At 43.0% G+C, this 26,305-nt stretch overlaps 1 protein-coding gene across 4 annotated transcripts in view; it reads left to right on the top strand.

Moving 5' to 3' along the window:
- col24a1 (collagen type XXIV alpha 1) overlaps positions 1-26,305 on the top strand; it is a 226,054-nt gene that overhangs the window by 5,029 nt on the left and 194,720 nt on the right. For all 4 annotated transcript variants that reach the window (XR_016496353.1, XM_036978599.2, XM_090236176.1 and 1 more), the window contains exons 2-3: positions 8,859-8,929; positions 20,936-22,356. Coding sequence is in view for 2 of the 4 variants with exons in the window: in XM_036978599.2 (XP_036834494.2) it covers positions 8,859-8,929; positions 20,936-22,356 (1,492 nt within the window). In the remaining 2 variants the exon portion in view is untranslated. The remainder of the gene's footprint in view (positions 1-8,858; positions 8,930-20,935; positions 22,357-26,305) is intronic.

Below are 26,305 nucleotides of genomic sequence, written 5' to 3'. Positions count from 1 at the left end.
TCCTGGTTACCAAAACAGAGGTCAAGTCAGGAGCTACCTGGTATAAAGGCAGGCAGCTTAATGTAAAATGATCCCTTGTTGGGTGATCAGTGTCTGGTAGGATTTTTGGCCTGTCTGTGTGAGTGAGTGTGTGTGTTTAGCTCTCCCCACATCTGCAGTGTACCCTGTGACAGGAAAAGGGCAAACCAATAAAGCCGGCTGGAAGTTTACTCACAGCCCTTTGTCTGCTAGTTGTCTTGTGGGCTAAGTCAATCTTTACATTTGTGTGCAATGAACTCTTGACTCTGTGACCAATTCTGAGTGTTGACAAGCTGTAGTGGTACTACTTAGCTTACCCTTTGTATTGGAACCACACAGAGACCGATGCCTGGTTTACAATAATAGGGCTGAACTGAAATTAACTGTGCTGGCTTTTTACACTGTCCTTTGCAGCATGGTTCCAGCAAATACGGTGGATGCGTAACCAGGCCAGCCCAGTATAGCTCAGCTTGGTTTGGCTCAGCTTGTCCCAATAAGGTGAAGCAGGCAATAGTGGAATAGCAATGTGTGATAGAATAATGAGCCTCGGGACTTGGAAAGTGTTTATCTGCTAGCTCAAGTGCTGATGGCTATTTGGATTTGATTTATCAATCCAATGCCTATGTAATGAAGTTATAATCTGGATACAGGTGTTAGAGGTGGGAGGTTGCCAAGAGGAACAGCAATTGGACCCAGATCAATAACTCATTCATGTTGGAGAACGATGTTAGCGGTTTGAAACTCAGAGAGGAACATGCAGAAACAGAACACAGATATTACTGAGGAACTCGCACATTAATTTCTCATTTATCTCTTATTAATTTCATTCAGAGAATTTCTGAACGCTTATTAGCATATAGCTAGCTAATCAAGGCATGTAGCCTACCCTGGTGTTATGCTCACATGGTTGGCTACTTTCACTGTCTTGGATGTTTTGACATACAAGTGGAAATACAAGTCCCAGTCTCGGCGATAAAACCCAATCTCCCCTTTCCCTTGTGTTGTATGTTAGATTAGTAACTACCTCTACTCTGCTCTACTCTATGTTGACATCTGAACAGAGCTACTGAGCAGAGAGACAGACCATATAGCTGCCAAAGTGTCAGTCGTGTTTATTATAGAGGATGCATCTTAGGCCACAGGTCCATAAAATGCTTCCAGGTCAAAGGTCAGTGGAAAACTGACTAAAAAATATGTTGTTGTTTTGCTAGTTCACATGGTCTGTGTCTTGCTTTGTTATTATGTGTTAATGATGGACAGTAATCTTTGTGCCCTTTGTGTTTATTCTGCATGATTTAGGTGTACTTTCCATATACCAAAGATTTAGCTTTGTGTCGTTGTATTTAGGGTAGTATTTCCCCATGATCTATCAATGCCTTTCCTTGTGTTGTAGGACAATATTTAGTCAAAGACATGTTCGTTGTACAAGGGCCTGGGTTCAACATATTCACACCGGAGTTGAGTTCAGTATAGCTTATAGGAGGAAACATGTTGTTGGAGTTGTTATGTTGCAACTAATTGATTCGCTAAGTGGCTTGCCAATTAGCCATGTAAATAATAACACTGTACTGTAAATGTAGCTGCTAACGAAATCACACTCTGGCAGTTGTCATGAAACAGTATAAAGTTAGGAAAATTGCCTCCCTTTCCTTATGGAGATTATAAACTAGTGTTAAGTGGATTTTGTTGTGTTTGCCAAGTGAAAAGTACTCTATGCTTCCACTCTGCAGTTGTCAGCATGCTTCAGCTCGGCTCGCACACTCCCTTAAAAGACATTCTCTTGAAAAACTAGACAAATCCGTCAGTAGTACTGTTTGTCAATTTTGAGACTCCGTAGCCAGAATACACTTCCTCAAAATAGTCAGAATTAATCTAAAATAACTCAAGAAATCTGTCTTTAATTTTGACATTTTTGAAGAGGAGATATTAGTCGTGCAATTTTACATCTAACTATGTTTGTTGCAGTATTTCTCAATGAACAAATATGCATGAAAACGAGTCATCTGTCGTTGAATGACAACAAAGACTTTACTGAAGAATCCCAACTATTGACCTATCACGGGTGAAGGGTGAAAATGTGTGTCCTCGAACAACTCCAAAAAAACTTAACGAAGTCCAAAACTAACTAAAACATCACAAAATGTTGTCATAATATATGCACGGACTCTTCAGAACTGTTTCTGGTGGGAAGAATGCTGACGCCAAGGTGGGAAGAATGCTGACGCCAAGGTGGGAAGAATGCTGATGCCAAGGTGGGAAGAATGCTGATGCCAAGGTGGGAAGAATGCTAATGCCAAGGTGGGAAGAATGCTGATGCCAAGGTGGGAAGAAAGCTGACGCCAAGGTGGGAAGAATGCTGATGCCAAGGTGGGAGAATGCTGACGCCAAGGTGGGAAGAATGCTGACGCCAAGGTGGGAAGAATGCTGACGCCAAGGTGGGAAGAATGCTGATGCCAAGGTGGGAAGAATGCTGATGCAAAGGTGGGAAGAAAGCTGATGCCAAGGTGGGAAGAATGCTGACGCCAAGGTGGGTCGCTCGACAACATCCGCTGAAATTGCAGAGCGCCAAATTCTAATGACAGAAATAGTAATAATAAACATTCATGAAAATACAAGTGTTATTCATCAGTTAAAAGCTTAACTTCTTGTTAATCGTGCCGCTTTGTCAGATTTCAAAAAGGCTTTACGGCGAAAGGATACCATGCGATTATCTGAGGACAGCGCCCCGCTTCCAAAAGCATACAAACATTTTCCAGTCACGAAAGTCAGAAATAGCAATAAAATGAATCACTTACCTTTGAAGATATTCATCTGATTGCAATCACAAGGGTCCAAGCTACACAATAAATGGTTGTTTTGTTCAATAAAGTCTCTCTTTATATCCCAAAAACTGTTTTGTTGGCACGTTTTGTTCAGTAATCCACTGGCTCCAAGGCTGTCAAAACATGCAGACGAATACATCCTAATAGTACCGGTAAAGTTCGTCAAAACATGTCAAACGATGTTTAGAATTAATCCTCAGGTTGTCAATTATCAAAATAATCAATAGTATTTCAACCGGACAATAGTGTATTTTTTTTTAATAGAAAGGAAAAACAACCTTACCAAAAGGTCTCATTCTTCTTCATTTTTCAGAAAACAAGCCTGATACCATGTCTAAAGAATGTTGACATCTAGTGGAAGCCATAGGATCTGCAATCTGGGTCCTAACCCCTTATATGGTCAATAGGCTTTCAATGGAATACCACTCACATAAAAAAAAATCCCACTTTCTGGATGGATTTTCCTCAGGTTTTCACCAGCCATATCAGTTATGTTATATTTACAGACATTATGTTAACAGTTTTGGAAACCTTGGAGTGTTTTCTATCCAATACCACTATGCATGTGCATATCCTATCTTCTGGGCCTGAGTAACCGGCAGTTTATTTTGGACATGCTTGTCATCCAAACCTCAAAATACTGCCCCCTTGGCCGAAGAGGTTGCGCCTGAAATGGCTCCCTATTCCATATATAGTCCACTAATACCTGTGGCCCCTGGTCAAAGAAAGTGCACTATATAGGGCATAGGGTCCCATTTTGGAAGCCTATTCAGGGTGCAAATGGAGACCTTTCTGTGTCCTGGACACTGGACAGACTCTGCAGCAGATTATTTATAGTCTTGACATGGCACTCACTCCTCACATAGTGGCATTTCCCTGGGTCAACACAGCAGTGTTTGGGGAGCTTTGTTCTGCTTTCAGCAGTCGTTCCCATAAACCACTGGGATGGAAGGCATCAGGCATGTCTGTCTGAGTGTCTTCTTGTCACAGAGACAGGGATTTACCTCTAAATTGTATACGGAAATCCAGGGTTGATGTTAATTCCATTTAAATTCATTCAGTTCAGTTTACTTCCTGAATTGAAATTGAACCCCAGGCACCCTCCAAGCTTTTAGTAGTTTAAACACTCAACATGGTCCATGCCATATTTAACTAAACTGGCAAAACAATTAAGGCAAATTCTCACAATTCCCACTATGCGACACGTTGTGTTGTCTGATGTCATCATTAAGTGTAGTGTAGTGAACCCAGGAGCCAGGTCTGTTTTGGAGCCAGTGAGCTGTGTGTATGAGGCTTTAAATAGCCCTACCGGAGACTGAGACAGAGACAAGGCTGTCAGAATCTACCTCGCATTGCCATTGGCTCTCTAAATGTGGATTTAAGTGTTATAAACAGTATATAGTCCACTTTTCCACGCGTAAACCAACCAAGATTTGAAGCTGAACCAGCTACTCTACTAAGGCCTTATAAATGACAGTTTTATCCTCCTACATATGAATCATTGTATTCATATAGCATATATGTTTTTCCCTTCCTGGAGTGTGGGGGGGTATATGTCTGTATTTCCAGCTTTGGAATCTCACACCAGTATCTCGATGGGGAGCAGGTGTTCCTTCTTGTTCCCTCTTCCCCCCTCTCCCTCTCTCTGCTCTTCCTGCCCCCCCCCCTCTCTCTCTCTCTAACCCCTCTCTCTGTCTCTGTCTCTGTGTCTTTCTCATTCTCTCTCTCTCTCTCTCTCTCTCTCTCTCTCTCTCTCTCTCTCTCTCTCTCTCTCTCTCTCACTCTCTCTGGAAAAAAACAACATGTCTGCCTCCGTCTGCCACTCTATCTAACAACCAGGGCCACACACAAGCTGCTAAACCCTTGCTGTTGTATACCCCCTATACTTATACCTAACCACCATATCCCCTTACCTTATTTTGTCTATCAGAAAGCGGCCACACAGCAGGAGAGGAGAGATCTGGCTGTATGCTGCTGTATGTCATTATTGCTCGCTATCCCTTGAAGTTACTGACCGTGGATTCAAACAGTTTTTAAAATTATTTATAATACTTCATACTGTATGTGCCTGATTGAACTTGCGTTGTTTTATGGACCAAAACCACAAACTCTGCCCATCTGTCACTCCAGGCAAGCTAGAGCAAACGCTCAATGTATTTGAAAGATTTCAAATAGCATTTGAGCCCTGTTCTGCTGTGTTATAGAATCAAATATAATAAAACTTTATTGTCCTTCCAGCATGGAAACTTTTATTTGGCATCAGCTTCCATTAAAAGGATCACATATACATACATTCTCACATCATACACATTTTAACCAGTCAGTCCATGATGTTGCATACAGTACACTAACAACATAGATGACATTAATACATTCACTCACAAACAACCACTGTCCCAACTGCACTGGATAGATAAGTACACAATTTACTTTGCATTTAGTAATCCAAAAGCACAAGGAACAAATTCATGTTTGAACACGTTCTTCTTGGCCATGGGAGTTCTGAAGCGCCAGCCAGAAGGAAGCCTCTTGAACTGAGGGTGTAGAGAGGGTGTAGAGAGGGTGTGAGAGTTCGCCAATGACAGCCAGGGCCTTCTTTTTGTTTGCCTTGCGGAACAGACTGCTCAAATGTGCCTGTGGTTGACCAATTACTTTGCTGGCTGTGTTTACTATTCAGGTCAGTTTTCTTTTGCTCCTCACTCTCAGATTAGCATACCAGACTGTCATAATGGATATGAGGATGCTCTCCACCAGCTCAGATTACCATACCAGACTGTCATAATGAATATGAGGATGCTCTCCACCAGCTCAGATTACCATACCAGACTGTCATAATGAATATGAGGATGCTCTCCACCAGCTCAGATTACCATACCAGACTGTCATAATGAATATGAGGATGCTCTCCACCAGCTCAGATTACCATACCAGACTGTCATAATGAATATGAGGATGCTCTCCACCAGCTCAGATTACCATACCAGACTGTCATAATGGATATGAGGATGCTCTCCACCAGCTCAGATTACCATACCAGACTGTCATAATGGATATGAGGATGCTCTCCACCATCTCAGATTACCATACCAGACTGTCATAATGAATATGAGGATGCTCTCCACCAGCTCAGATTACCGTACCAGACTGTCATATTATGAGCATCAGTGACATTAGTTTGTTTGCTTTAAGATCGATAGCTCTTTGACGTTCACCCATGTCATCACTTAATGGGGCGGCAGGTAGCCTAGTGGTTAGAGCTTTGGACTAGGAACCGGATGGTTGCAAGATCGAATCCCTAAGCTGACAAGGTAAAAATCTGTCATTCTTCCCCTGAACAAGGCAGTTAACCCACTGTTCCTAGGCCATCATAGAAAATAAGAGTTTGTTCATAATTTACATGCCTAGTTAAATAAAGATGGAAATGTGCTCAGGTGAAACTTTCTTTGAATTGGCACCACTCTCATTTTGTTAGAACACTACTCTCATCGATATGAACGGACTGCCAAAGGCATCTTTTCTACGCTTTCCATGACAGCTATGATTATACATGCAGTACTTCTTGTCAATCTGATTGATTCTGTCTGGTCAGAATGCACACTCCATCTCTCTGTCTCATTAATTATCAATGTTATTACTATTATGTAAGTGTGTCCAATATATAGTTACTGCCTGAAGGGTTGTACTGTATTAGTCTGCACCTCCTGTATATATTGTCTCTAGCATGGAGAATCATCTCCAGCCATTTATATATTGTCTCCATCATGGAGAATCATCTCCAACCATTTATATATTGTCTCCATCATGGAGAATCATCTCCAGCCATTTATATATTGTCTCTAGCATGGAGAATCATCTCCAGCCATTTATATATTGTTTCTAGCATGGAGAATCATCTCCAGCCTTTTATATATTGTCTCCATCATGGATAATCATCTCCAGCCATGTAGCCTTGTGATTAGAGCAGGGTAGCCTGGTGGTTAGAGCTTTGGAACAGTAACCAAAAGGTTGCAATTTCAAATCTCCAAGCTGACAAGGTACAAATCTGTCGTTCTGCTCATGAACAGGCAATTACCATTCCTAGTATGTCATTGAAAATAATAATTTGTTCTTAACTGACTTGCCTAGTTAAATAAAGGAAAAATATTGTACATGTCTCCAGCATGGAGAAGCAGAATGATTGACATGGTGGCTTATTGGAAGTTCTATAAGAGGTGAGACTAGAAAGAATCCTTCAACATATGTTTGAAGTGATATCATGTTATTTGGAATGTGAATGCTAAACTCCCCTATCTTACCTAGGCTTATGTGTTGCTGCCACCCAAACTACAGTAGAGATGGATGTGCCTGACATTTTTAAGGTGATACTACAAAGGAATATGTGATATGAGTGGTATAATCCTGTGATGTTGTTTATAGTAAAGTTGAGTGAATCTCTGCCCATTAACAGTTTGTAAACTCACTATGTCTCTCCATACAGTTACGGTTGACGCAGAGCAGTTTGTGGTGGGCAGTGCCCTCTAGAGGTGGGGTCAGTCAGTGGGAATCCCCCTTGTGGGACTACTGTTTGTTCTCCAATGGAACCCCCTGTCCATGTGTGTAGAGGCAGGAGGAGGGGTATGGTGGGGTTTTGGCAGTGACAGAGCAGCCGTTCTCCCTAGCTAGGAAAACCAGTGGCCCAGACCTCCTATTTGTCATCGCTATTTTCTGGTGAACCCCCCCCCCACCATTCACCCGAACCTGTCTAAAAACTTACCCCAGGTTTATATTTTGGCACACAGAACTCGTGCAAGGCCCTCTGTTTTATTTTCATGTACCTATGGGGATACATAGTCACCCACTCACCCTGAACCACCAGTAGGTCAATGTAGAGACAAAGCCCATGTTTATGTGAGATTGTTAAGACTAAAATACACTCAGGCTGCGTTTGCACAGGCAGCTTGATTGGTCTTTTGACCAATCAGATTAGCTCTTTTGCCGATAATTGGACAAAAGATCATAATTGGGCTGCCTGTGTAAACGCAGCCTAATGGTTTCCCCTACCTGGGCCCTGGTGGCTCATGGTTTCCCCTGGAGATATAGAATCAGTCCAGTACACACAGCCACTGGCCAATACCAGGCCAGAGGAGAACAGGAAAAAGCATACGGTCATCATCAGTGATCTATCGGCATGAGTGTTCTTGTTCTTGATGTGTACAGTACTTGTTAGTTACAAGCTCTCCCTTCCCATCTGTCACTGGTAATACTGGACTCATGGCAGATGATGAGGGGTTTGGATGGACTTGGTCTGTAGTTGTGCTTTCCCTTAGTTTCTCCAGTTAGAGAGTACTAGGAGCCAGAGGGACAACAGCTCAGAGTATATCAGCTGTGACACTCCCTCAGCGGGGGTCGAAAACAATCGGATGCGTCCGGTTTTCAGGGGAAATGGAAAGAAAGCCTATGACGCAGCTTCAGCTTTTGGACGTTAACAAGGCGACACTCCATCTTAACTCCTACTCCACATTTACTGGATTGGTTGAACAGTGTGGAAGAGAAGTTTGACAGTTTGTCCAGAAATAAATAAATGTCGCTCACGCATTTATTTTATGCCTCCTATGTTAGGTTAGCTGTGACAGAACACTAATGTGGTCGCCAGTTGGATGAAACATTTAGTATGCATCTGTAGTTGAAGTTGTAGTAGTTGATTTACGACGTATACAGTCTGATTCTTGTGTGTTGGACACTGCTTCCCAGTGCTCATGACTGTACTGTAGACGATTGCGCATTAAGATAATTTCTTAATTGACTTCTTATAATGAATGAATAGCTATATATAGCTGTATATGATAAGTTGTTTGGTCTTCAGTGAAGACACAGAGCGTCTTATATGCGTTACCACTTTATGATAGAGAATGTTTATTGTCTCATTTGTCTCTTAATGATTAATGGGATCACAGACTTGGATCCGTTGACTCAAATTCAGAATATCCCGTATTGGTTTGGTTTCCCATTTTCTTTGACTATGTTGTTCTTCCCCTGTAGGAGAACCCTCCTCTTGCTCCTGTCAATATGCACAGCAGTACTGTCTGGAGAAGAAGACTACCGAGCACAAGGTAAGCAGCCTCCACCTCCTCCCCCGCCAACTCCCCCACCCTAACTCCAGCTGTAATTGTAGCAGTATACACCAACCCCATTCCTACCCCGCATCCACTAGCCATCTCTGCTGCCATGGATTTGTTGTCTCATCATAAAGTGATGTCAACAAAAATGAACAAACGCCTTGTTCTTCAAATGGAAACTGTTTCGCTATGAAAAGTATTGATTGTTACCGGGGCTTGTGCGGGTTTTATAGACACGGGTCTTAGTTTGACCAAGTGACATTTCACTTGTTGGCACCAGACATTCTGAGAGGGTGGGTGAATAGTTACTCTTGGTTGCAGAGTTGCAGAATGCCAGCCCTTCTGATGAGTTGTTGTCAATGCTTTAGGGTTCAAACATGCCAACAGAATGATATTACATAAAATAAGTGATTTATGACATTACCCTAGTATCAAGGACAGGAATTCTCCTTGATATGTGTTATAATTGCTCTGTGTTTGTATACATGTATGTATGAGTAATAACATAATGGTGAACAAGCCGGCCGAGGCCAGGGGGTGTGTCTGTCTGTCTGTCTGTCTGTCTGTCTGCCTGCCTGCCTGTGAGTCAGAAGGACAGCTGCACATGGGAGCTCCTCTCCTCTTCCAATTCTTTTTTTAAACCCTCCCTTACATGTCTGTTCTTGCTCCTCAGGTCCTAGAATGCAGGTATAGACAACCCAAATAGCCTCCTTCCCTTCTCCCACGTTCCCCTGTGTGTGTCTGTCTCTCATTTCAATTCAATTCAAAGGGCTTTATTGGCATGGGAAACATATCTTTACATTGCCAAAGCAAGTGAAATAGATAACAAACAAAAGTGAACTATACAATAAAACAATTAACAGTAAACATTACACTCACAAAGTTCCAAAATAATAAAGACATTTGTCTGTATACAGTGTTGTAACGACGTGCAAAGTTAAAGTAGAAAAGGGAAAATAAATAAACATAAATATGGGTTGTATTTACAATGGTGTTTGCTCTTAACTGGTTCAACAGGTCACAAATTGTGCTGCTGTGATTGCACAATGTGGTATTTCACCCAATAGATATGGGAGTTTATCAAAATTGGATGCGTTTTCAAATTCTTTGTGGGTCTATGTAATCTGAGGGAAATATGTGTCTCTAATATGGTCATACATTTGGCAGGAGGTTAGGAAGTACAGCTCAGTTTCCACCTCATTTTGTGTGCAGTGTGCACATAACATGTCTTCTCTTGAGAGCCATGTCTGCCTACGGCTACCTTTCTCAATAGCAAGGCTATGCTTACTGAGTCTGTACATAGTCAAAGCTTTCCTTAAGTTTGGGTCAGTCACAGTGGTCAAATATTCTCTCTCTGTGTTTCTCTCTCTCTCTGTGTTTCTCTCTCTCTCAATCTCTCAATCTGTTTCTCTCTCTTTCTTTCTCTCTCTCTCTCTCTCTCTCTCTCTCTGTGTTTCTCTCTCTCTCAATCTCTCAATCTGTTTCTCTCTCTTTCTTTCTCTCTCTCTCTCTCTCTCTCTCTCTCTGTTTTTCTCTTTCTCTCTGTCTCTCTTTCTCTCTCTCTCTCTCTCTCTCTCTCTCTCTCTCTCTGTTTTTCTCTTTCTCTCTGTCTCTCTTTCTCTCTCACGAAGTACACCAATGAATTAAAGTGCAGAGAATAGGGAAACTAAAGGTCAACCAGACTGAGATAATGCTTTAATGTGTTTGCAACAGCTCTTTCTCTGGACAGATGCAGCGGACAAGTTGATAAGGTGATATCCATCAGTATTCCAGATAAGTATCAGGAAAAGAGACAGCGGTTGAGAGGCTTGGTCGGATGATTACATATTTCTGTTTCTCCTCTCTCCTCCCCTCCTATGACCGTTGCAGAGCAACAACAAGTTCAGTCAGAGTTGTATGTTTAGCTGTCGGTGTTATTGTCCAATGGAGGAGGAACTGCTGTCAATCAAGTTCAAAACTAGTTTCACGTGGCGTGGGTCTCAACACATGTTATAGTAATAAGGTAAAAACAAGCAAACAGAAACTACTAGGCTTACATCTGCTAAGGATATTATTATGGTGCAAGACCTTGGCTGACACCAGAGGTGATGTCATTTCTTACCTGTACTGGACACCCAGCATGCATTAAAAAAAATAGGCCTGCTACAAAAATGACAGGATAGCCTGCTGATACTGACAAACAGATCAATAAAAACGATTTTGTCTGATCCATATAATGGGCCTACGAAAAGGGGAGACATACAATATGACGCCCATTTAACCTGGAGGAGGAAATGATTGTCCAAAAACAAACAGAAGTGGCACTGACCCAGTAATGAAGACAGTGAATATGCAGACTCACCGGGGATGTGGCTGATGTTCTCTGCTGGAGCCAATGAGAGAGGCTACTTGTTCGCTCAATTAAGTTAATATAACTAAAAGACAGATTGGAGTCTTTTCATTGTCGTCTCATTACAGCAAAAGCCATTTGCTTTCCAAAAGGTTTTTCCTCTATTGTATTTTTAAATACTGTGATATGCCTGGCTGGGTCTCTGCTTTTTACTGACAGTCACAACTCAGCATTTATCTATTTGGTATTTGCAGTGTGCTGGACAAATTGTGGGGCCTTCCGACTGTAGGATTTAAATTTAGGATGTGATTTAAAACAATCCTCAGCAAAAAAAGCAAATGTAAGCTAATGATCCTCATGATTTCTGGTGTTGTAGCCTATTTTGAATGATTGTGTTTATTTCTGTATATACAGGAATAAGATAATTAGGGTATATCATTTTGGCAATTTAATTATATTTACTTTGGGGAAAGCTTAGCTTCCCCTAGCCTTATGGACACACCGCCTAGGCCTTTTAATGTGGCCTAAACACAACCAGTCATGATGATTTCATCGGATTGTCAAACAATCACTTAACAAAAGCGCTCCTGTAGGCGACCAACGCACATTCGTTCACTCACAAAATACCCAACAGTGCACCGTGCACCTTTAATTAGATGAATGGAAAGAGACAGCTGTTAAAAAACACCTGTGTGTATTGTAATGACATTCTGTGATTATCATTAGGCCTACACTTGTAGCCTGAATTGATGCATCCACTGTTGTCCACTCACGCCTCGGTCTCGGCACCTCACCTCCGCCTTCACAAAATGTAAGTGTTCTCCTCAAACTACAACGCAATTTGGAGCGTAGAGCACCTGGTTTCCAGTCATTTCAGTCATTTTCATACAGCTGACATGCAGTAATGGTAATGAATGGTGTCATAGCCTATGGAATGTTGTATTAATTGTGATGGGCTCACGCTTTACCTATACAACGTACCCCCACTATTTATTTTGCCGGGACACCTTACCAGACCGTGCCACCTTACTTTCCCCCCTGGCTGACACTCAACTTGAATTAAACAGTCTGGCCACTCAACATGTACAGGTATATTGCAGAAGACAGGGATATTACAGAGGACACGACAGATATATTCCATATGCTTCCAATATACATTGGCTCCACTCATCCTCCTGAGGCAGCCCCCCCCCCCCAGCTCCACTCCTCCTGAGGCAGGCCTATACCCAGCTCCACTCCTCCTGAGGCAGGCCTATCCCCAGCTCCACTCATCCTCCTGAGGCAGCCCCCCCCAGCTCCACTCCTCCTGAGGCAGACCCCCCCCCCCCCCAGCTCCACTCCTCCTGAGGCAGGCCTATCCCCAGCTCCACTCCTCCTGAGGCAGCCCCCCCCCCCCCCCAGCTCCACTCCTCCTGAGGCAGGCCTATACCCAGCTCCACTCCTCCTGAGGCAGCCCCCCCCCAGCTCCACTCCCCCTGAGGCAGGCCTATACCCAGCTCCCCTCCCCTGAGTCAGGCTCAATTCAGGCTAAACCCAGGCAGTCAAGTCCTTTACCACCACCGATAGTACAGTACCAGTCAAAAGTTTGGACACACCTACTCATTCAAGGCGTTTTCTTTATTTTACTATTTTTTTACATTGTAGAATAATAGTGAAACATCAAAACTATGAAATAACACATATGGAATCAATTAGTAACCAAAAAAGTGTTAAACAAATCTAAATATATTTTATATTTGAGATTCTTCAAAGTAGCCACCCTTTGCCTTGATGACAGCTTTGCACACTCTTGGCATTCTCTCAACCAGCTTCATGAGGTAGTCACATGAAATGCATTTCAATTAACAGGTGTGCCTTGTTAAAAGTTAATTTGTGGAATTTCTTTTCTTTTTTCTTCTTTTTTTGAGTCAATCAGTTGTGCTGTGACAAGGTAGGGGTGGTATACAGAAGATAGCCCTATTTGGTAAAAGACCAAGTCCATATTATGGTAAGAACAGCTCAAATAAGGAAAGAGAAACGACAGTCCATCATTACTTTAAGACATGAAGGTCAGTCAATGTGGAACATTTTAAGAACTTTCTTCAAGTGCAGTCGCAAAAACCATCAAGCGCTATGATGAAACTGTCTCTCATGAGGACTGCCAGAGGAAAGGAAACCCCAGAGTTACCTCTGCTGCAGAGGATAAGTTCATTAGAGTTACCAGCCTCAGAAATCGACAACTAACTGCACATCTCAACATCAACTGTTCAGAGGAAACTACGTGAATCAGGCCTTCGTGGTTGAATTACTGCAAAGAAACCACTACTAAAGGACACCAATAATAAGAAGAGACTTGCTTGGGCCAAGAAACACGAGCAATGGACATTAGACCGGTGGAAGTCTGTCCTTTGGTCTGATGAGTCCAAATTTGAGATTTTTGCTTCCAACCCCTGGGTCTTTGTGAGACAAAGGTGAACAAATTATCTCAGCATGTGTAACGGTTTTCTTCCTGGGAAGGAGAGGAGGACCAAAATGCAGCGTGGTTATTGTTAAGCATCTTTAATAAAGACGAAAACGTAAACACTATACAAATACAAAATAAGAAAACGTGGCAAAACCGAAACAGTCCTGACTGGTGCAGAGAACACAGAGACAGGAAACAACCACCCACAAAATACCCAAAGAATATGGCTGCCTAAATATGGCTCCCAATCAGAGACAACGATAGACACCTGCTTCTGATTGAGAACCCCTCCAGGCAACCATAGACTTACCTAGAACACTAAACTGAACACAACCCCATTAATCTACAAAACCCCTAGATAAGACAAAACACATAAATCACCCATGTCACACCCTGGCCTAACCAAAATAATAAAGAAAACACAGAATACTAAGGCCAGGGCGTGACAGCATGTGTGGTTCCCACCGTGAAGCATGGAGGAGGAGGTGTTATGGTGTAGGTGTAAAGCTCCGGGTGTCGTGGGTGTGGAGTCAAATGCAGGAGGCAGAGAGTTCAATGCTGCGCGTATTTTAATTGCACCAACGCACCACAGGGTGCTCACAAAAAGTTACGTTCCCAAAACACAGGGAATCAAAATGTACAATGGGAAACAATCCCGACCGGGCACTAACACGTGCCTATACCACAGAGCCGAAAGTTACATAGAAATAATCCCGCACAACAACCAGGCGGGCCGGCTGTCTAATCAAGACAAACTAATTAAACATCCACAGGTGCTAGCCCCTCAACATACAAGGAGGGGGAGGAAAAACAATCAGTGGCAGCTCATAGGCCGGTGACGACGACCGCCGAGCGCCACCTGCCCGGGAAAGGGAAACACCCTCGGTCGGACTCGTGACAGTAGGGGTGCTTTGCTGGTGACACTGTCTGTGATTGATTGGTTACTACATGATTCCACATGTGTTTTTTCATAGTTTTGATGTCTTCACTATTATTCTGCAATGTAGAAAATAGTAAAATAAAGAAAAACCCTTGAATGAGTAGGTGTGTCCAAACTTTTGACTGCTACTTTATGCTATTATTCTGTCTCTATATCATTGTAGACCCCACCACCACCACCACTACACCACCACTACACAGCAGGATCAATCCATCATAAGAAGAAGAGGAGGAGGAATGCAGAACAGAGCAGAATGCTCAGTGACTGACTGAGGGCTGGGCCAGGGCAGCTTGTCTTCACATAATGAGACAGCTTGGAATCCTGGCTAATATTACCCCAGGCAAAGAATGTCAAGGACATCGATTCTCTTTTCTGTGCAGCTAGCGAGAGGAGAGTAGAGTAGAGTAGAGTAGATTAGATTAGAGAAAGAGAAAGAGGTGAGGTGAGGAAAAGAAGGGAGAGAAGAGAAAAGGAAAGGAGAGAAAAAGAAGGGAGAGAAGAGAAGAGGAAAGGAGAGATCTATTGTTAGCCTGCATCCCAAATGGTACCGTTTTCCCTATTTAATGCACTACAGGCCCTAGTCAAAAGCAATGCACTAAATAGGGAATAGGGTGCCATTTGGGATGCCTACACAGCTAGTCCCCAGGCTGCATACAAAACTTGTCCCCAGGCTGCATACACAACTAGTCCCCAGTCTGCATACACAATTAGTCCCCAGGATGCATGCACAACTAGTTCCCAGGCTGCATAGACAACTAGTTCCCAGTCTGCATACACAACTAGGCCCCAGTCTGCATACATAACTAGTCCCCAGTCTGCATACACAACTAGTCCCTAGTCTGCATACACAACTAGTCCCCAGTCTGCATACATAACTAGTCCCCAGTCTGCATGCACAACTAGTTCCCAGTCTGCATACACAACTAGTCCTCAGGCTGCATGTATAACTAGTTCCCAGGCTGCATAGACAACTAGTTTAGGAAAGAGAGGACCAGGTTTAGGAGAGCACATAAGCACATGAACTCAGACATGAGCACTGTGAGGCAGGTTAACTCGCTCAGTCTCTGTATTTTCCAAGGCCTCTATGGATGGACGGACAAAGCAACCTTTTGGCTGATTCCGAGCGATGGTAAAGCTAGTAAACCACAGACATCCTGACACCAGGATAAGGAAAATGTGTAAGGAAAATGTAAACAGTATTCTTCAAAATACATCCAGTATTATGTGGTTTACAGTTTAGGCATAAAGATAATGGTCACCAATGTCACTGTTTGGATCCCCATTTTAGACAATGCTAATAACATTTGATTATGTTATGATCACTGAATCCTTGATGCTTTTTCCTAAGTGTTTCCATGTGAACATGTTAAAAATACAAAAGCTACAAAGGTAAACGTCAGTCACCATGTGTTACCCCTTCCTCCCCACATTTATAACACGCTTTTCTAAATAAGTTATTGTCTGTTCAATTTGACCCCTGACCAAGGTGAAAGGTGTCAACGTCATACGTCATACATGTGCGACTCATTCTAAAATAGCTGTGTTACGGCTTTGATGTCAGAGTTTTTACCAGTCTGCATTCTTGACTATTTTCTGTTTTGCATGCCCCCAGAGATGTTTTCAGTAAAAAAAAACGTTTTTACTTCAGTTTTTACGACCACGTTGAACCTGCTGTGACAACACACTATAGAAGCCTAATTTTAAATTCAAAACACTGGTTGTGCGTGTGCGTGTGCATGTGCATGTGTGTGTGTGTGTTTAAACCACTGGCTGAGTTATGTTCCCTCTTGTTCTGCCAAATCAATAAAACAGACTTTGTGACTAAGACCCCTGAACAAATCTCGGAACAGATCCCTGAGCAGAACCCTGAGCGAATTTCTGAGCAGATCCCTGAGCAAGGGGAAAAACTTTTTCAAAGAAAGCTAGCATCTCTTGATTAGCAACGAAAATATCTTCCACTGCTCCTCTCCCTCCTCCTCCTCCTCCTCCTCCTCCTCCCTCCTCACTTCTCCTCCTCCTGCTCTCCCCCCTCCCTAATCCCTCATCCCTCCTCCTCTACCTGATCTTCCTCCTACTTTTCCTTCTCCGCTTCCTTCTCCTCCTTCTGCTCCTCTTCCTCCTCCTCCTCTTCCTCCTCGTCCTCCTCCCAGGATCTCCCCACTGACGTTTTCCTGTTTCCTGGATTCCACTAAGTTACTGCCTTAGTCTGCCAGTTTCTCCCTCTCTTACACACACAGACACACACACACACACAAACACACACACACACACACACACATACACACACAGTCAGTAAAACCTTTGAGTCTTGATTCCTTTTGATTTTTTATTATTATTATTATTTTTATTTCACCTTTATTTAACCAGGTAGGCCAGTTGAGAACAAGTTCTCATTTACAACTGCGACCTGGCTAAGATAAAGCAAAGCAGTGCAACACAAGCAACCCAGAGTTACACATGGGATAAACAAACGTACAGTCAATAATACAATAGAAAATCTATATACAGTGTGTGCAAATGTAGTAAGGGAGGTAAGGCAATAAATAGGCCATAGTGGTGAAATAATTAAAATTGAGCAATTAAACACTGGGGTGATAGATGTGCAGAAGATGAATGTGCAAGTAGGGATACTGAGGTGCAATGAAGAAGAAAATAAAAACAATATGGGGATGAGGTAGTTGGGTGGACTATTTGCAGATGGACTGTGTTCAGGTGCAATGATTGCTAAGCTGCTCTGACAGCTGATGCTTAAAGTTAGTGAGGGAGATATAAGACTCCAGCTTCAGTGATTTTTGCAATTCATTCCAGTCATTGGCAGCAGAGAACTGGAAGGAATGGTGGCCAAATGAGGAGTTGGCTTTGGGGATAACCAGTGAAATATACCTGCTGAGCGTGTGCTACGAGCGGGTGCTGCTATGGTGACCAGTGAGCTGAGATAAGGCGGGGATGTACCTAGCAAAAACTTATAGATGACGTGGAGCCAGTGGGTTTGGCGGCGATTATGAAGTGAGGGCCAGCCTACGAGAGCATACAGGTCGCAGTGGTGGGTAGTACATGGGGATTTGGTGACAAAACGGATGGCACTGTGATAGACTGCATCCAATTTGCTGAGTAGAGTGTTGGAGGCTAATTTGTAAGTGACATCGCCAAAGTCAAAGATCGGTGGGATGGTCAGTATTACGAGGGTATGATGCTTAATGTGAGATGATTAATGTGAGTCTGGAAGGAGAGTTTATAGTCTATACAGACACCTAGGTATTTGTACTTGTCCAGATATTCTAAGTCAGAACTGTCCAGAGTAGTGATACTAGACGGGAGGCCGGGTGCGGGCAGCAATCGGTTGAAGAGCATGCATTTAGTTCTACTTGCATTTAAGAGCACTTGGAGGACAAGGAAGGAGTGTTGTATGGCATTGAAGTTGTCTGGTTTGTTAACACAGTGTCCAAAGAAGGGCCAGAAGTATACAGAATGGTGTCGTCTGCTTAGAGATGGATCAGAGAATCACCAGCAGCAAGAGCGACATCATTGATGTATACAGAGAAAAGCGTCGGCCCGAGAATTGAACCCTGTGGCATCCCCATAGAGACTGTCAGAGGTCCGGACAACAGGCCCTGCGATTTGACACACTGAAGTAGTTGGTGAACCAGTCATTTGAGAAAACAAGGCTGTTGAGTCTGCCGAAAAGAATGCAGTGATTGACAGAGTCGAAAGCCTTGACCAGGTCAATGAAGACGGCTGCACATATCTTTTATCGATGACGGTTATGATATCATTTAGGACCTTGAGCGTGGCTGAAGTGCACCCATGACCCGCTCGGGAACCAGATTGCATAGCGGAGAAGGTACGGTGATTCAAAATGGTCGGTGATCTGTTTGTTAACTTGGCTTTCGAAGACTTTAGAAAGGCAGGGTAGGATAGATAGAGGAATGTAAAAGTTTGGGTCTAGAGTGTCTCCCCCTTTGAAGAGGGGGATGCCCGTGGCAGCTTTCCAATCTTTACGGATCTCAGACAATACGAAAGAGAGGTTGAACAGGCTAGTAATAGGGGTTGCAACATTTGCGGTGGATAATATTAGAAAGAGAGGGTTCAGATTGTCTAGCCCAGCTGATTTGTAGGGGTCCAGATTTTGCAGCTCTTTCAGAACATCAGCTATCTTGATATAAGAACTAGCCAAGACAGCAGTAGACAAGGCATATTGACATTAGAGAGAGGCATTAAGCAAACACAGGTGTTGATCAGGAGAGCTAAGAAAACAATGGGTAAATGGCGATGAATGGGCAGAGTGGGACTGTTAGAATGATCATAGGGTCAAAAGAGCAGCAATAGGTGAGTCAGGGTGCTGTTCGGTAGTCACTACTACGCTAGGCGAGCAGGGGACACAGCGGGCCTAGCCGGGGCTAGTAGATGGTTCTTCGGCGACAATGTAACTGAATAGCCTGTTGAGACCACGTCGGCAGTCCAGTCGAGATGGATCGGCGGGCTCCGTGTCAACAATAAAGGGTCCAGGCCAATTGGCAAAGGAGGTGTTGTAGCCCTAGAATTAGCTGGTATATGGGCCTAGCTCGAGGCTAGCTCAAGGCTAGCTGGTGCTTGCTTCGGGACAGAGGTGTTAGCTAACATGGGCCACTCGTTTGCAGCTAGCTACCTGCGATGATCCGATGTAATGATCCAGAGCGGCAGGAATCCGGTGATTGGTAGAGAGAAGCAGTCCGATATGCTCTGGGTTGATATCGCGCTGTGCAGACTGGCAGGTATTGTTCGAGCTAAGGCTGGCTGGTGACCGAGAAAAAGGTGAAGACCGCTAACCGTGGCTAACAAAGACTAGTAGCTAGTTAGCTGGCTAGCTCCTGATGGAAGTTCCAGTTATAAGGAATAAAAATAGCAGATCCGTGCCACATTGGGTGAGGCGGATTGCAGGAAAGTATATTTAGTTCGTAGATAGAAAGTGAGATTAAGGTATATACGAAGAAGACCGGCTATTTACACAGGATAAGACAAGGACAAACAGACACGTCCTACTGCTACGCCATCTTGGATTTGATATTCATTTGAATGTTAACATTTAAATGTTCATAACATATTTCATACCTCTTTGTTCTCATTTGTCATATTGTGCTCTTCCGAAAATATGCTGTTGACATTTGTACAAATAAAAGGTGCTATCTAGAACCTTAAAGTGTTATTTGGCTGTCCCCATAGAAGAACCCTTTGAATGAACCTTTTGGGTTCCATGTAGAACCCTTTCCACAAAGAGTTCTACATGGAACCCAAAAGGTTTCTACCTGGAACCAAAAAGGGTTCTCCTATGGGGACAGCCAAATAACCTTTTTGGAACCCTTTTTTCTAAGATTGTAATGTTTCCCTCTAACCATTATTCCCTGATTCAAAGCCTAGCTAACTACCATGCTGAGAAACTCTTTCCACTATTTTTAAACTCATTTTTAAACGCTGTTCTCCTGCTGTACTTCAATGTCAGCAGGTCAGACATGTAGTTTGAGGAATCACCTGGGAGAGAGGAAAATTCATGACTCAGCTTGTTAAGAAAGAGAGCATCATGAATCTCTGTTGGCAGATTGATTCAAACAGGCTGTTTGAAAAACACACACACACACAAACATACACACACACACACACACACACTGCTGTGTGATAGTACTGTACTGTACCATCTATCCCTGTGTAGTCCCCTGTCTGGAATCATCTGGCCCCCAGCTGCCTCGTTCACTGGCCTGGCTGCCTGGCTGTCTGAGGAGGATTATGGGTAATCTGTGATGTCATGGCGGCCAAGCCTTGATCAGACCTTCTACCTATTTATTCACTTCATTCACTTCCTGTGCTTCTTCTACTTGCGTTCCTTACTTTGTTTCTTCTTCTTCTTCCTTCATCTCCTTTTCTAACTGGTCCTCCTCCTACACTCTTATAAAAAAAAATTCTAAAAGGGTTCTTTGGCTGTCCCCATAGGAGACCCATTTGAAGAACCCTTTTTGGTTCCTGGTAGAACCCTTTGGTTCCAGGTAGAACCTTTTTGGGTTCCATGTAAAACTCTTTCCACAGATGGTTCAACATGGAATCCAAAACAGTTTTACCTGGAACCTAAAAGGGTTCTACCAGGAACTAAAAAGGGTTCTCCTATAGGGACAGCCAAAGAACCCTTTTAGAACCTCATTTTCTAAGAGTGTAGAGTGATGATGCTAATGTCCTCTTCCTATCACTGTTTGTAAGGTTTGAAGATGTTGCAAGTGTCTGTCTGGCTGTCTAACTGACCTCTCTCCCCTCTCTGCTCCACAGGTGTCGATATCCTCCATTGGCTGGGCCTCACCGGCAGCAGAGACACCCTCTCCCCAGGGACCAGCTCCTCTTCCCCCTCCTCCTCCCTTCACTCTCCTTCTTCCTCTCCCCCAGGAGCCGGGGTCCTACTCATCCCGGACGCCCACATTGAAGCCGCCACGGGGGGTCTGTTCCCGCCGGAGCTCGGTGAGGAGTTTTCTGTCGTGGTTAGCCTAAGCTCCTGGCGAGCGAACAATGCTTTCCTTTTCAGTGTGCGTGACGGCAGGGACAAGCTGCAGTTTGGCATCCAGCTGCTGCCCAGGAAGGTGGTGGTGTACACCGGCGAAAAGACCTCTGTCTATTTCACCTACAACGTACACGACGGGTGGCAGCACTCTTTCGCCGTGAGCGTGCGGCCGCGCTCAGTTTCATTCCATGCGGACTGCGGGGGGGTGCAGCAGCGAGAACAGACGCTGACCCGGGCACATGTGCTGGGGTCCGGATCCAGAGGCCTGCTCACCCTAGGAAGGATGAAGTCTAAAGCAGCCCAGTTCCATGGCCTCATATGCCAGCTGGACATCTACCCCTCAGCCCAGGCTGCTGCGCATTACTGCCACTACCTTAAAAAACAGTGCCGGCTGGCTGACACTTTCCGATCGCCACCGCCACCCTCCAGCTTGGATATGGAGGTTTCTGGCTCCCTGGCTTTCTCCCCTATTCCTCCTTCTCCAGCATCCCAGACTGTGGAGGTGCCCCTCTCCCTGGCTGTAGACTCCCAGCAGTCCACCAACCTGGCCAGATCAGCCCCCAGCCCCAGCCCCTCCCTGGAAGGGTCTGGAATACCGTATTTAAGCCCCTCAGAGCAGTCTCACCTGGGGGTCAGGACCCAGACCCAGAGCTTCCTGCTGGAGCACCTCACCTCTATCCATACACCCACAGCAGGCCCCATTGGCTCGTCCTCAGGCACTCTAAGTGGGCTGAAGGCCATGGGCATCACACACAGGAGTACCAACTCCAGCTCCGGATCCAGCCCAACAGGGGGCTCCACCAGGCAGTCTCCCCAGTCTGAGAATGACACAGAGGAGGAGGAGGAGGAGGAGAAGGAGGAGAGGAACCCCAGTAGGCCCCAACAGGTCACCACAGCCACCCCAGGCCTGATCTCCCATGTCAGGCAGAGCCGCTTGAAGGAGGGCCTGAGGAACAGCTCCAGGCCTAGAGACTCTCGGCCCCAGCCCACTAACCACCTCGTGGACACAAAGCTCAGACCCAACAGCACCACCCTGTACCGGGAGAACCAGGTGGACACCTCAGAGGAGCATGGCCAGGAAGGGGCCTACGATGTGGGCATGGAAGGCTACGACTATGGATACGAGGAACCAGACTACTTCTACAGAGACTATGACGAGGCTTTTCCTGGACCCAAAGGAGACCCAGGTCCTCCGGTAAGTGTTTGGAATTCATAAATTCTAATAACAGATATGAGAATGTTAGAAACTTGTCTTTGTAGTGTGTTTCCCGGAAGTCAGAGCAGAGGCGTGCATGAGCAATAGTGGAAAATTACAATGCATAATTAATGAAGCCTACTTTAGGGTGATGAGGTCTTGAGTGTTCTGTTGGCCCTCTCTTTTAAACACACAAATGTTTTTCCAGGGCCTTGTATTGATTTAGAGGCAAGGTGAGGGCGTGTCCAAGCACTTTTCTTTTTTCATGTATCAACAGGTGGTTAAAATAACACGTCATTCCCCTTTTGAAATAATGCCAGTGACTCGTTCATACTCTTGTGTAAGCGGGGAGGGGAGTAATTTATAACTGAGGGTTGCTCCCTATAGCCTAGTGACAAAAGAGCATCAAACAGGCTGATGTCAGCTAGCTGTAGAGGTAGCTTTTCTTCTCTTCAAGGAGAACAAGACTATACCATTCTGTCATATCGGCGATGTTGATCTATTGCTTATGACCCTATGGCAGCCTGGGAATGACAGCTGATTGAGGTGTTTCTAAGTCAGTCTTGCGGCTCAATCTTTCTCCTGAAGGACTTGAAGCCACAATCTGTCATTTATTTGACCATCAAATTATTGCAGATTACACCTTTACCGTGAGATGAAAGTCCATGCCTAACTTCTGTTTCTCTCATTCAACTACATGAGCCTAGGACTGGTAGACAAATGTTTAGGAGGCCAACTAAACCAGACTATTACTGTTTTCCATAATTCAAGGAGTCAGATATTGACTCGTTTTTCATCCTCCTTGATTTATGTGTTGTGAAAATGAGAGCAGCCATGAACTGTTTAGTTCTCTCTAACAGACTCCATGTTTTGGATGTAGGATCACACACACACACACACACACACACACACATTTTTGTAATAATGACAATTGCAACAATACTGAAAGAACAATGAACACTTTTATTTTAACTTAATATAATACATATTATGGGCTTTTGGATGGGTGTTCTTAAGGTGATTCCACAGGTTGGTGGTATTTTTTTATTTGGCCGTTGCTGAACCCATGCTTACATCTTTACCACAAATAAGACACCTTGCTTTCCCTGGTGCCAATTCCATGTAATAGTCCCACACTGGTGCTCTGCTTTTCTCTGCCATCTTTAAAACACACACACACACACACACACAGCTCTGAAGTGACAATGATACTGAAGTTTAAGTTACCTGTGATGAATGTTGAAAACAAAAACTGTAATTTCTATATGCAGGAAATCCTATTTTAATAATGGACATGGTAAGAATTGACTACCAAAGTGCGAGACATAATTCCCACGACACCTTCTAACAAAATCTGAAAAGCGGTTCCTTCATTCATTTATTCCATAGGATATTTTTAGATTCACTTAAAATAAGGTCTGTGTTTCGTGTAGGCTTACACCACCTTGTCAATTTTATGACTGTGTAGATATCCATAGGACAAGGTAACTCTGATCAATATTGGCTAAATATAAGCTAATATTATTTTTTTTGAAGAGTGGATTTATGAAAATATGTTGACAAACGTTACCTTATCCTAGTGAGATTTACACGGGTATCAAAACGGCGAGGCGGTTTAAGCCTGAACGAAACACAGACCTTATTTGAAGTACATCAAGACATTCTCTATGGAGACATGAACGGTAAAATAACGAAGGAACCCCTTTCAAGTTCAGCCGCAAATTATTACAGGAATTATAACGCGTCAACTATTTCTCTCTAAACCATATACCTTTGACTATTACGACCATATTTTATCTAACGGGTGGCATCCATGGGTCTAAATATTCCTGTTACATTGCACAACCTTCAATGTTATGTCATAATTACGTAAAATTCTGGCAAATTAGTTCGCAAAGAGCCAGGCGGCCAAAACTGTTGCATATACCCTGACTCTGCGTGCAATGAACGCAAGTAGTGACACAATTTCACCTGGTTAATATTGCCTGCTAACCTGGATTTCTTTTAGCTAAATATGCAGGTTTAAAAATATATACTTGTGTATTGATTTTAAGAAAGGCATTGATGTTTATGGTTAAGTACACATTGGAGCAACGACTGTCGTTGATTGATTGTTTTTTATAAGATAAGTTTAATGCTAGCTAGCAACTTACCTTGGCTTACTGCATTTGCGTAACAGGCAGGCTCCTCGTGGAGTGCAATGTAATCGGGTGGTTAGAGCGTTGGACTAGTTAACTGTAAGGTTGCAAGATTGGATCTGTCGTTCTGCCCCTGAACAAGGCAGTTAACCCACCGTTCTTAGACTGTCATTGAAAATAAGAATGTGTTCTTAACTGACTTGCCTAGTTAAATAAAGGTATAAAAATATATTTTTTAAAAAGGCAAAATCGGCGCCCAAAAATACCGATTTCCGAAACTTGAAATCATATAGCCCATTGGGTCTCTCAGTACAACCGCATAAGCCATGTCTTGAAAGATACAGACAGATGAATTGAAAGTAAGTTTACATTGTAATACTTCTGACAGCCAATTTTCTAGCTCCATCCACAACTTCCGGACTTTATAGCGTTCCCAGAAAGTATGGATTATTGAGTTATTATTAGTTTTACACTTAAGACATTACTCTGCCATTGTGCTGTAGAATTTGTGAATTTTGTCTCTTGTATAATAAATTCTAAACATTAGTTTATACTGGATTAAGCCTACATTTTTGTTAACTGTAATTTTGTTAGTTATGCTCCAACATTCCCTCCATCTTGTGCCAAGATCAGTTATTTTTAAGTCTTGGTTCCAATTGTTTATGTTTTCTAAGAGATTGTCAGTTGGATATGCTCTATGCAAGGTTTTGTATATCTTCTCTATCCACAGGAGGTTGGTGGCATCTGAGTGGAATGGTATCAAATACATAAAATATATGGTTTCCATTTGTTTGATGCCATTCAATTTGCTCCATTCCAGCCGTTATTATGAGTTGTCTTCCCCTCAGCAGCCTTCACTGTCTCTATCGTATGAACTCAAATACAATTCACTCAAGGTTGCTCTGATGTCCAAAAGATTTCAAATCGAAATTTTGTGACATGTAACTTGTAAGTTGCCTGTATTTGAAACTATCTACATTGGTCAGTCCAAAATGACTTTTTAATTCTGTCATGGAAATAAATCTATTTCCTGTTACCAAGTAATTTATGGTTTCTATGCCTTAAATTATTTATGTGGACCAATTTCTCTGTGAATTCTGAAAAACTATCCAAGGATTGTTCCATAAGGTAATGTTTTTAAGGAGTGATATTGGTTCTTGTAAAACCCGCTTCATTTTATTCCATATTGTTATGAGGTTCTTAACTATGAAGTTATTAATGTTCTTCCATATTGTTATGGTGTTGTTAACTATGAAGTTGTTAATGTTCTTCCATATTGTTATGGTGTTGTTAACTATGAAGTTGTTAATGTTCTTCCATATTGTTATGGTGTTGTTAACTATGAAGTTGTTAATGTTCTTCCATATTGTTATGGTGTTGTTAACTATGAAGTTGTTAATGTTCTTCCATATTGTTATGGTGTTGTTAACTATGAAGTTGTTAATCTTCTTCCATATTGTTATGGTGTTGTTAACTATGAAGTTGTTAATGTTCTTCCATATTGTTATGGTGTTGTTAACTATGAAGTTGTTAATGTTCTTCCATATTGTTATGGTGTTGTTAACTATGAAGTTGTTAATGTTCTTCCATATTGTTATGGTGTTGTTAACTATGAAGTTGTTAATGTTCTTCCATATTGTTATGGTGTTCTTAACTATGAAGTTGTTAATGTTCTTCCATATTGTTATGGTGTTCTTAACTATGAAGTTGTTAATGTTCTTCCATATTGTTATGGTGTTCTTAACTATGAAGTTGTTAATGTTCTTCCATATTGTTATGGTGTTCTTAACTATGAAGTTGTTAATGTTCTT

This window comes from Oncorhynchus mykiss, chromosome 5, assembly GCF_057628025.1.
Source record: "Oncorhynchus mykiss isolate SJ-2025 chromosome 5, ASM5762802v1, whole genome shotgun sequence".
Taxonomy (NCBI): domain Eukaryota; kingdom Metazoa; phylum Chordata; class Actinopteri; order Salmoniformes; family Salmonidae; genus Oncorhynchus; species Oncorhynchus mykiss.
Note: the sequence above shows the minus strand (reverse complement) of the source record. Positions and strands in the feature narration are given on the sequence as shown.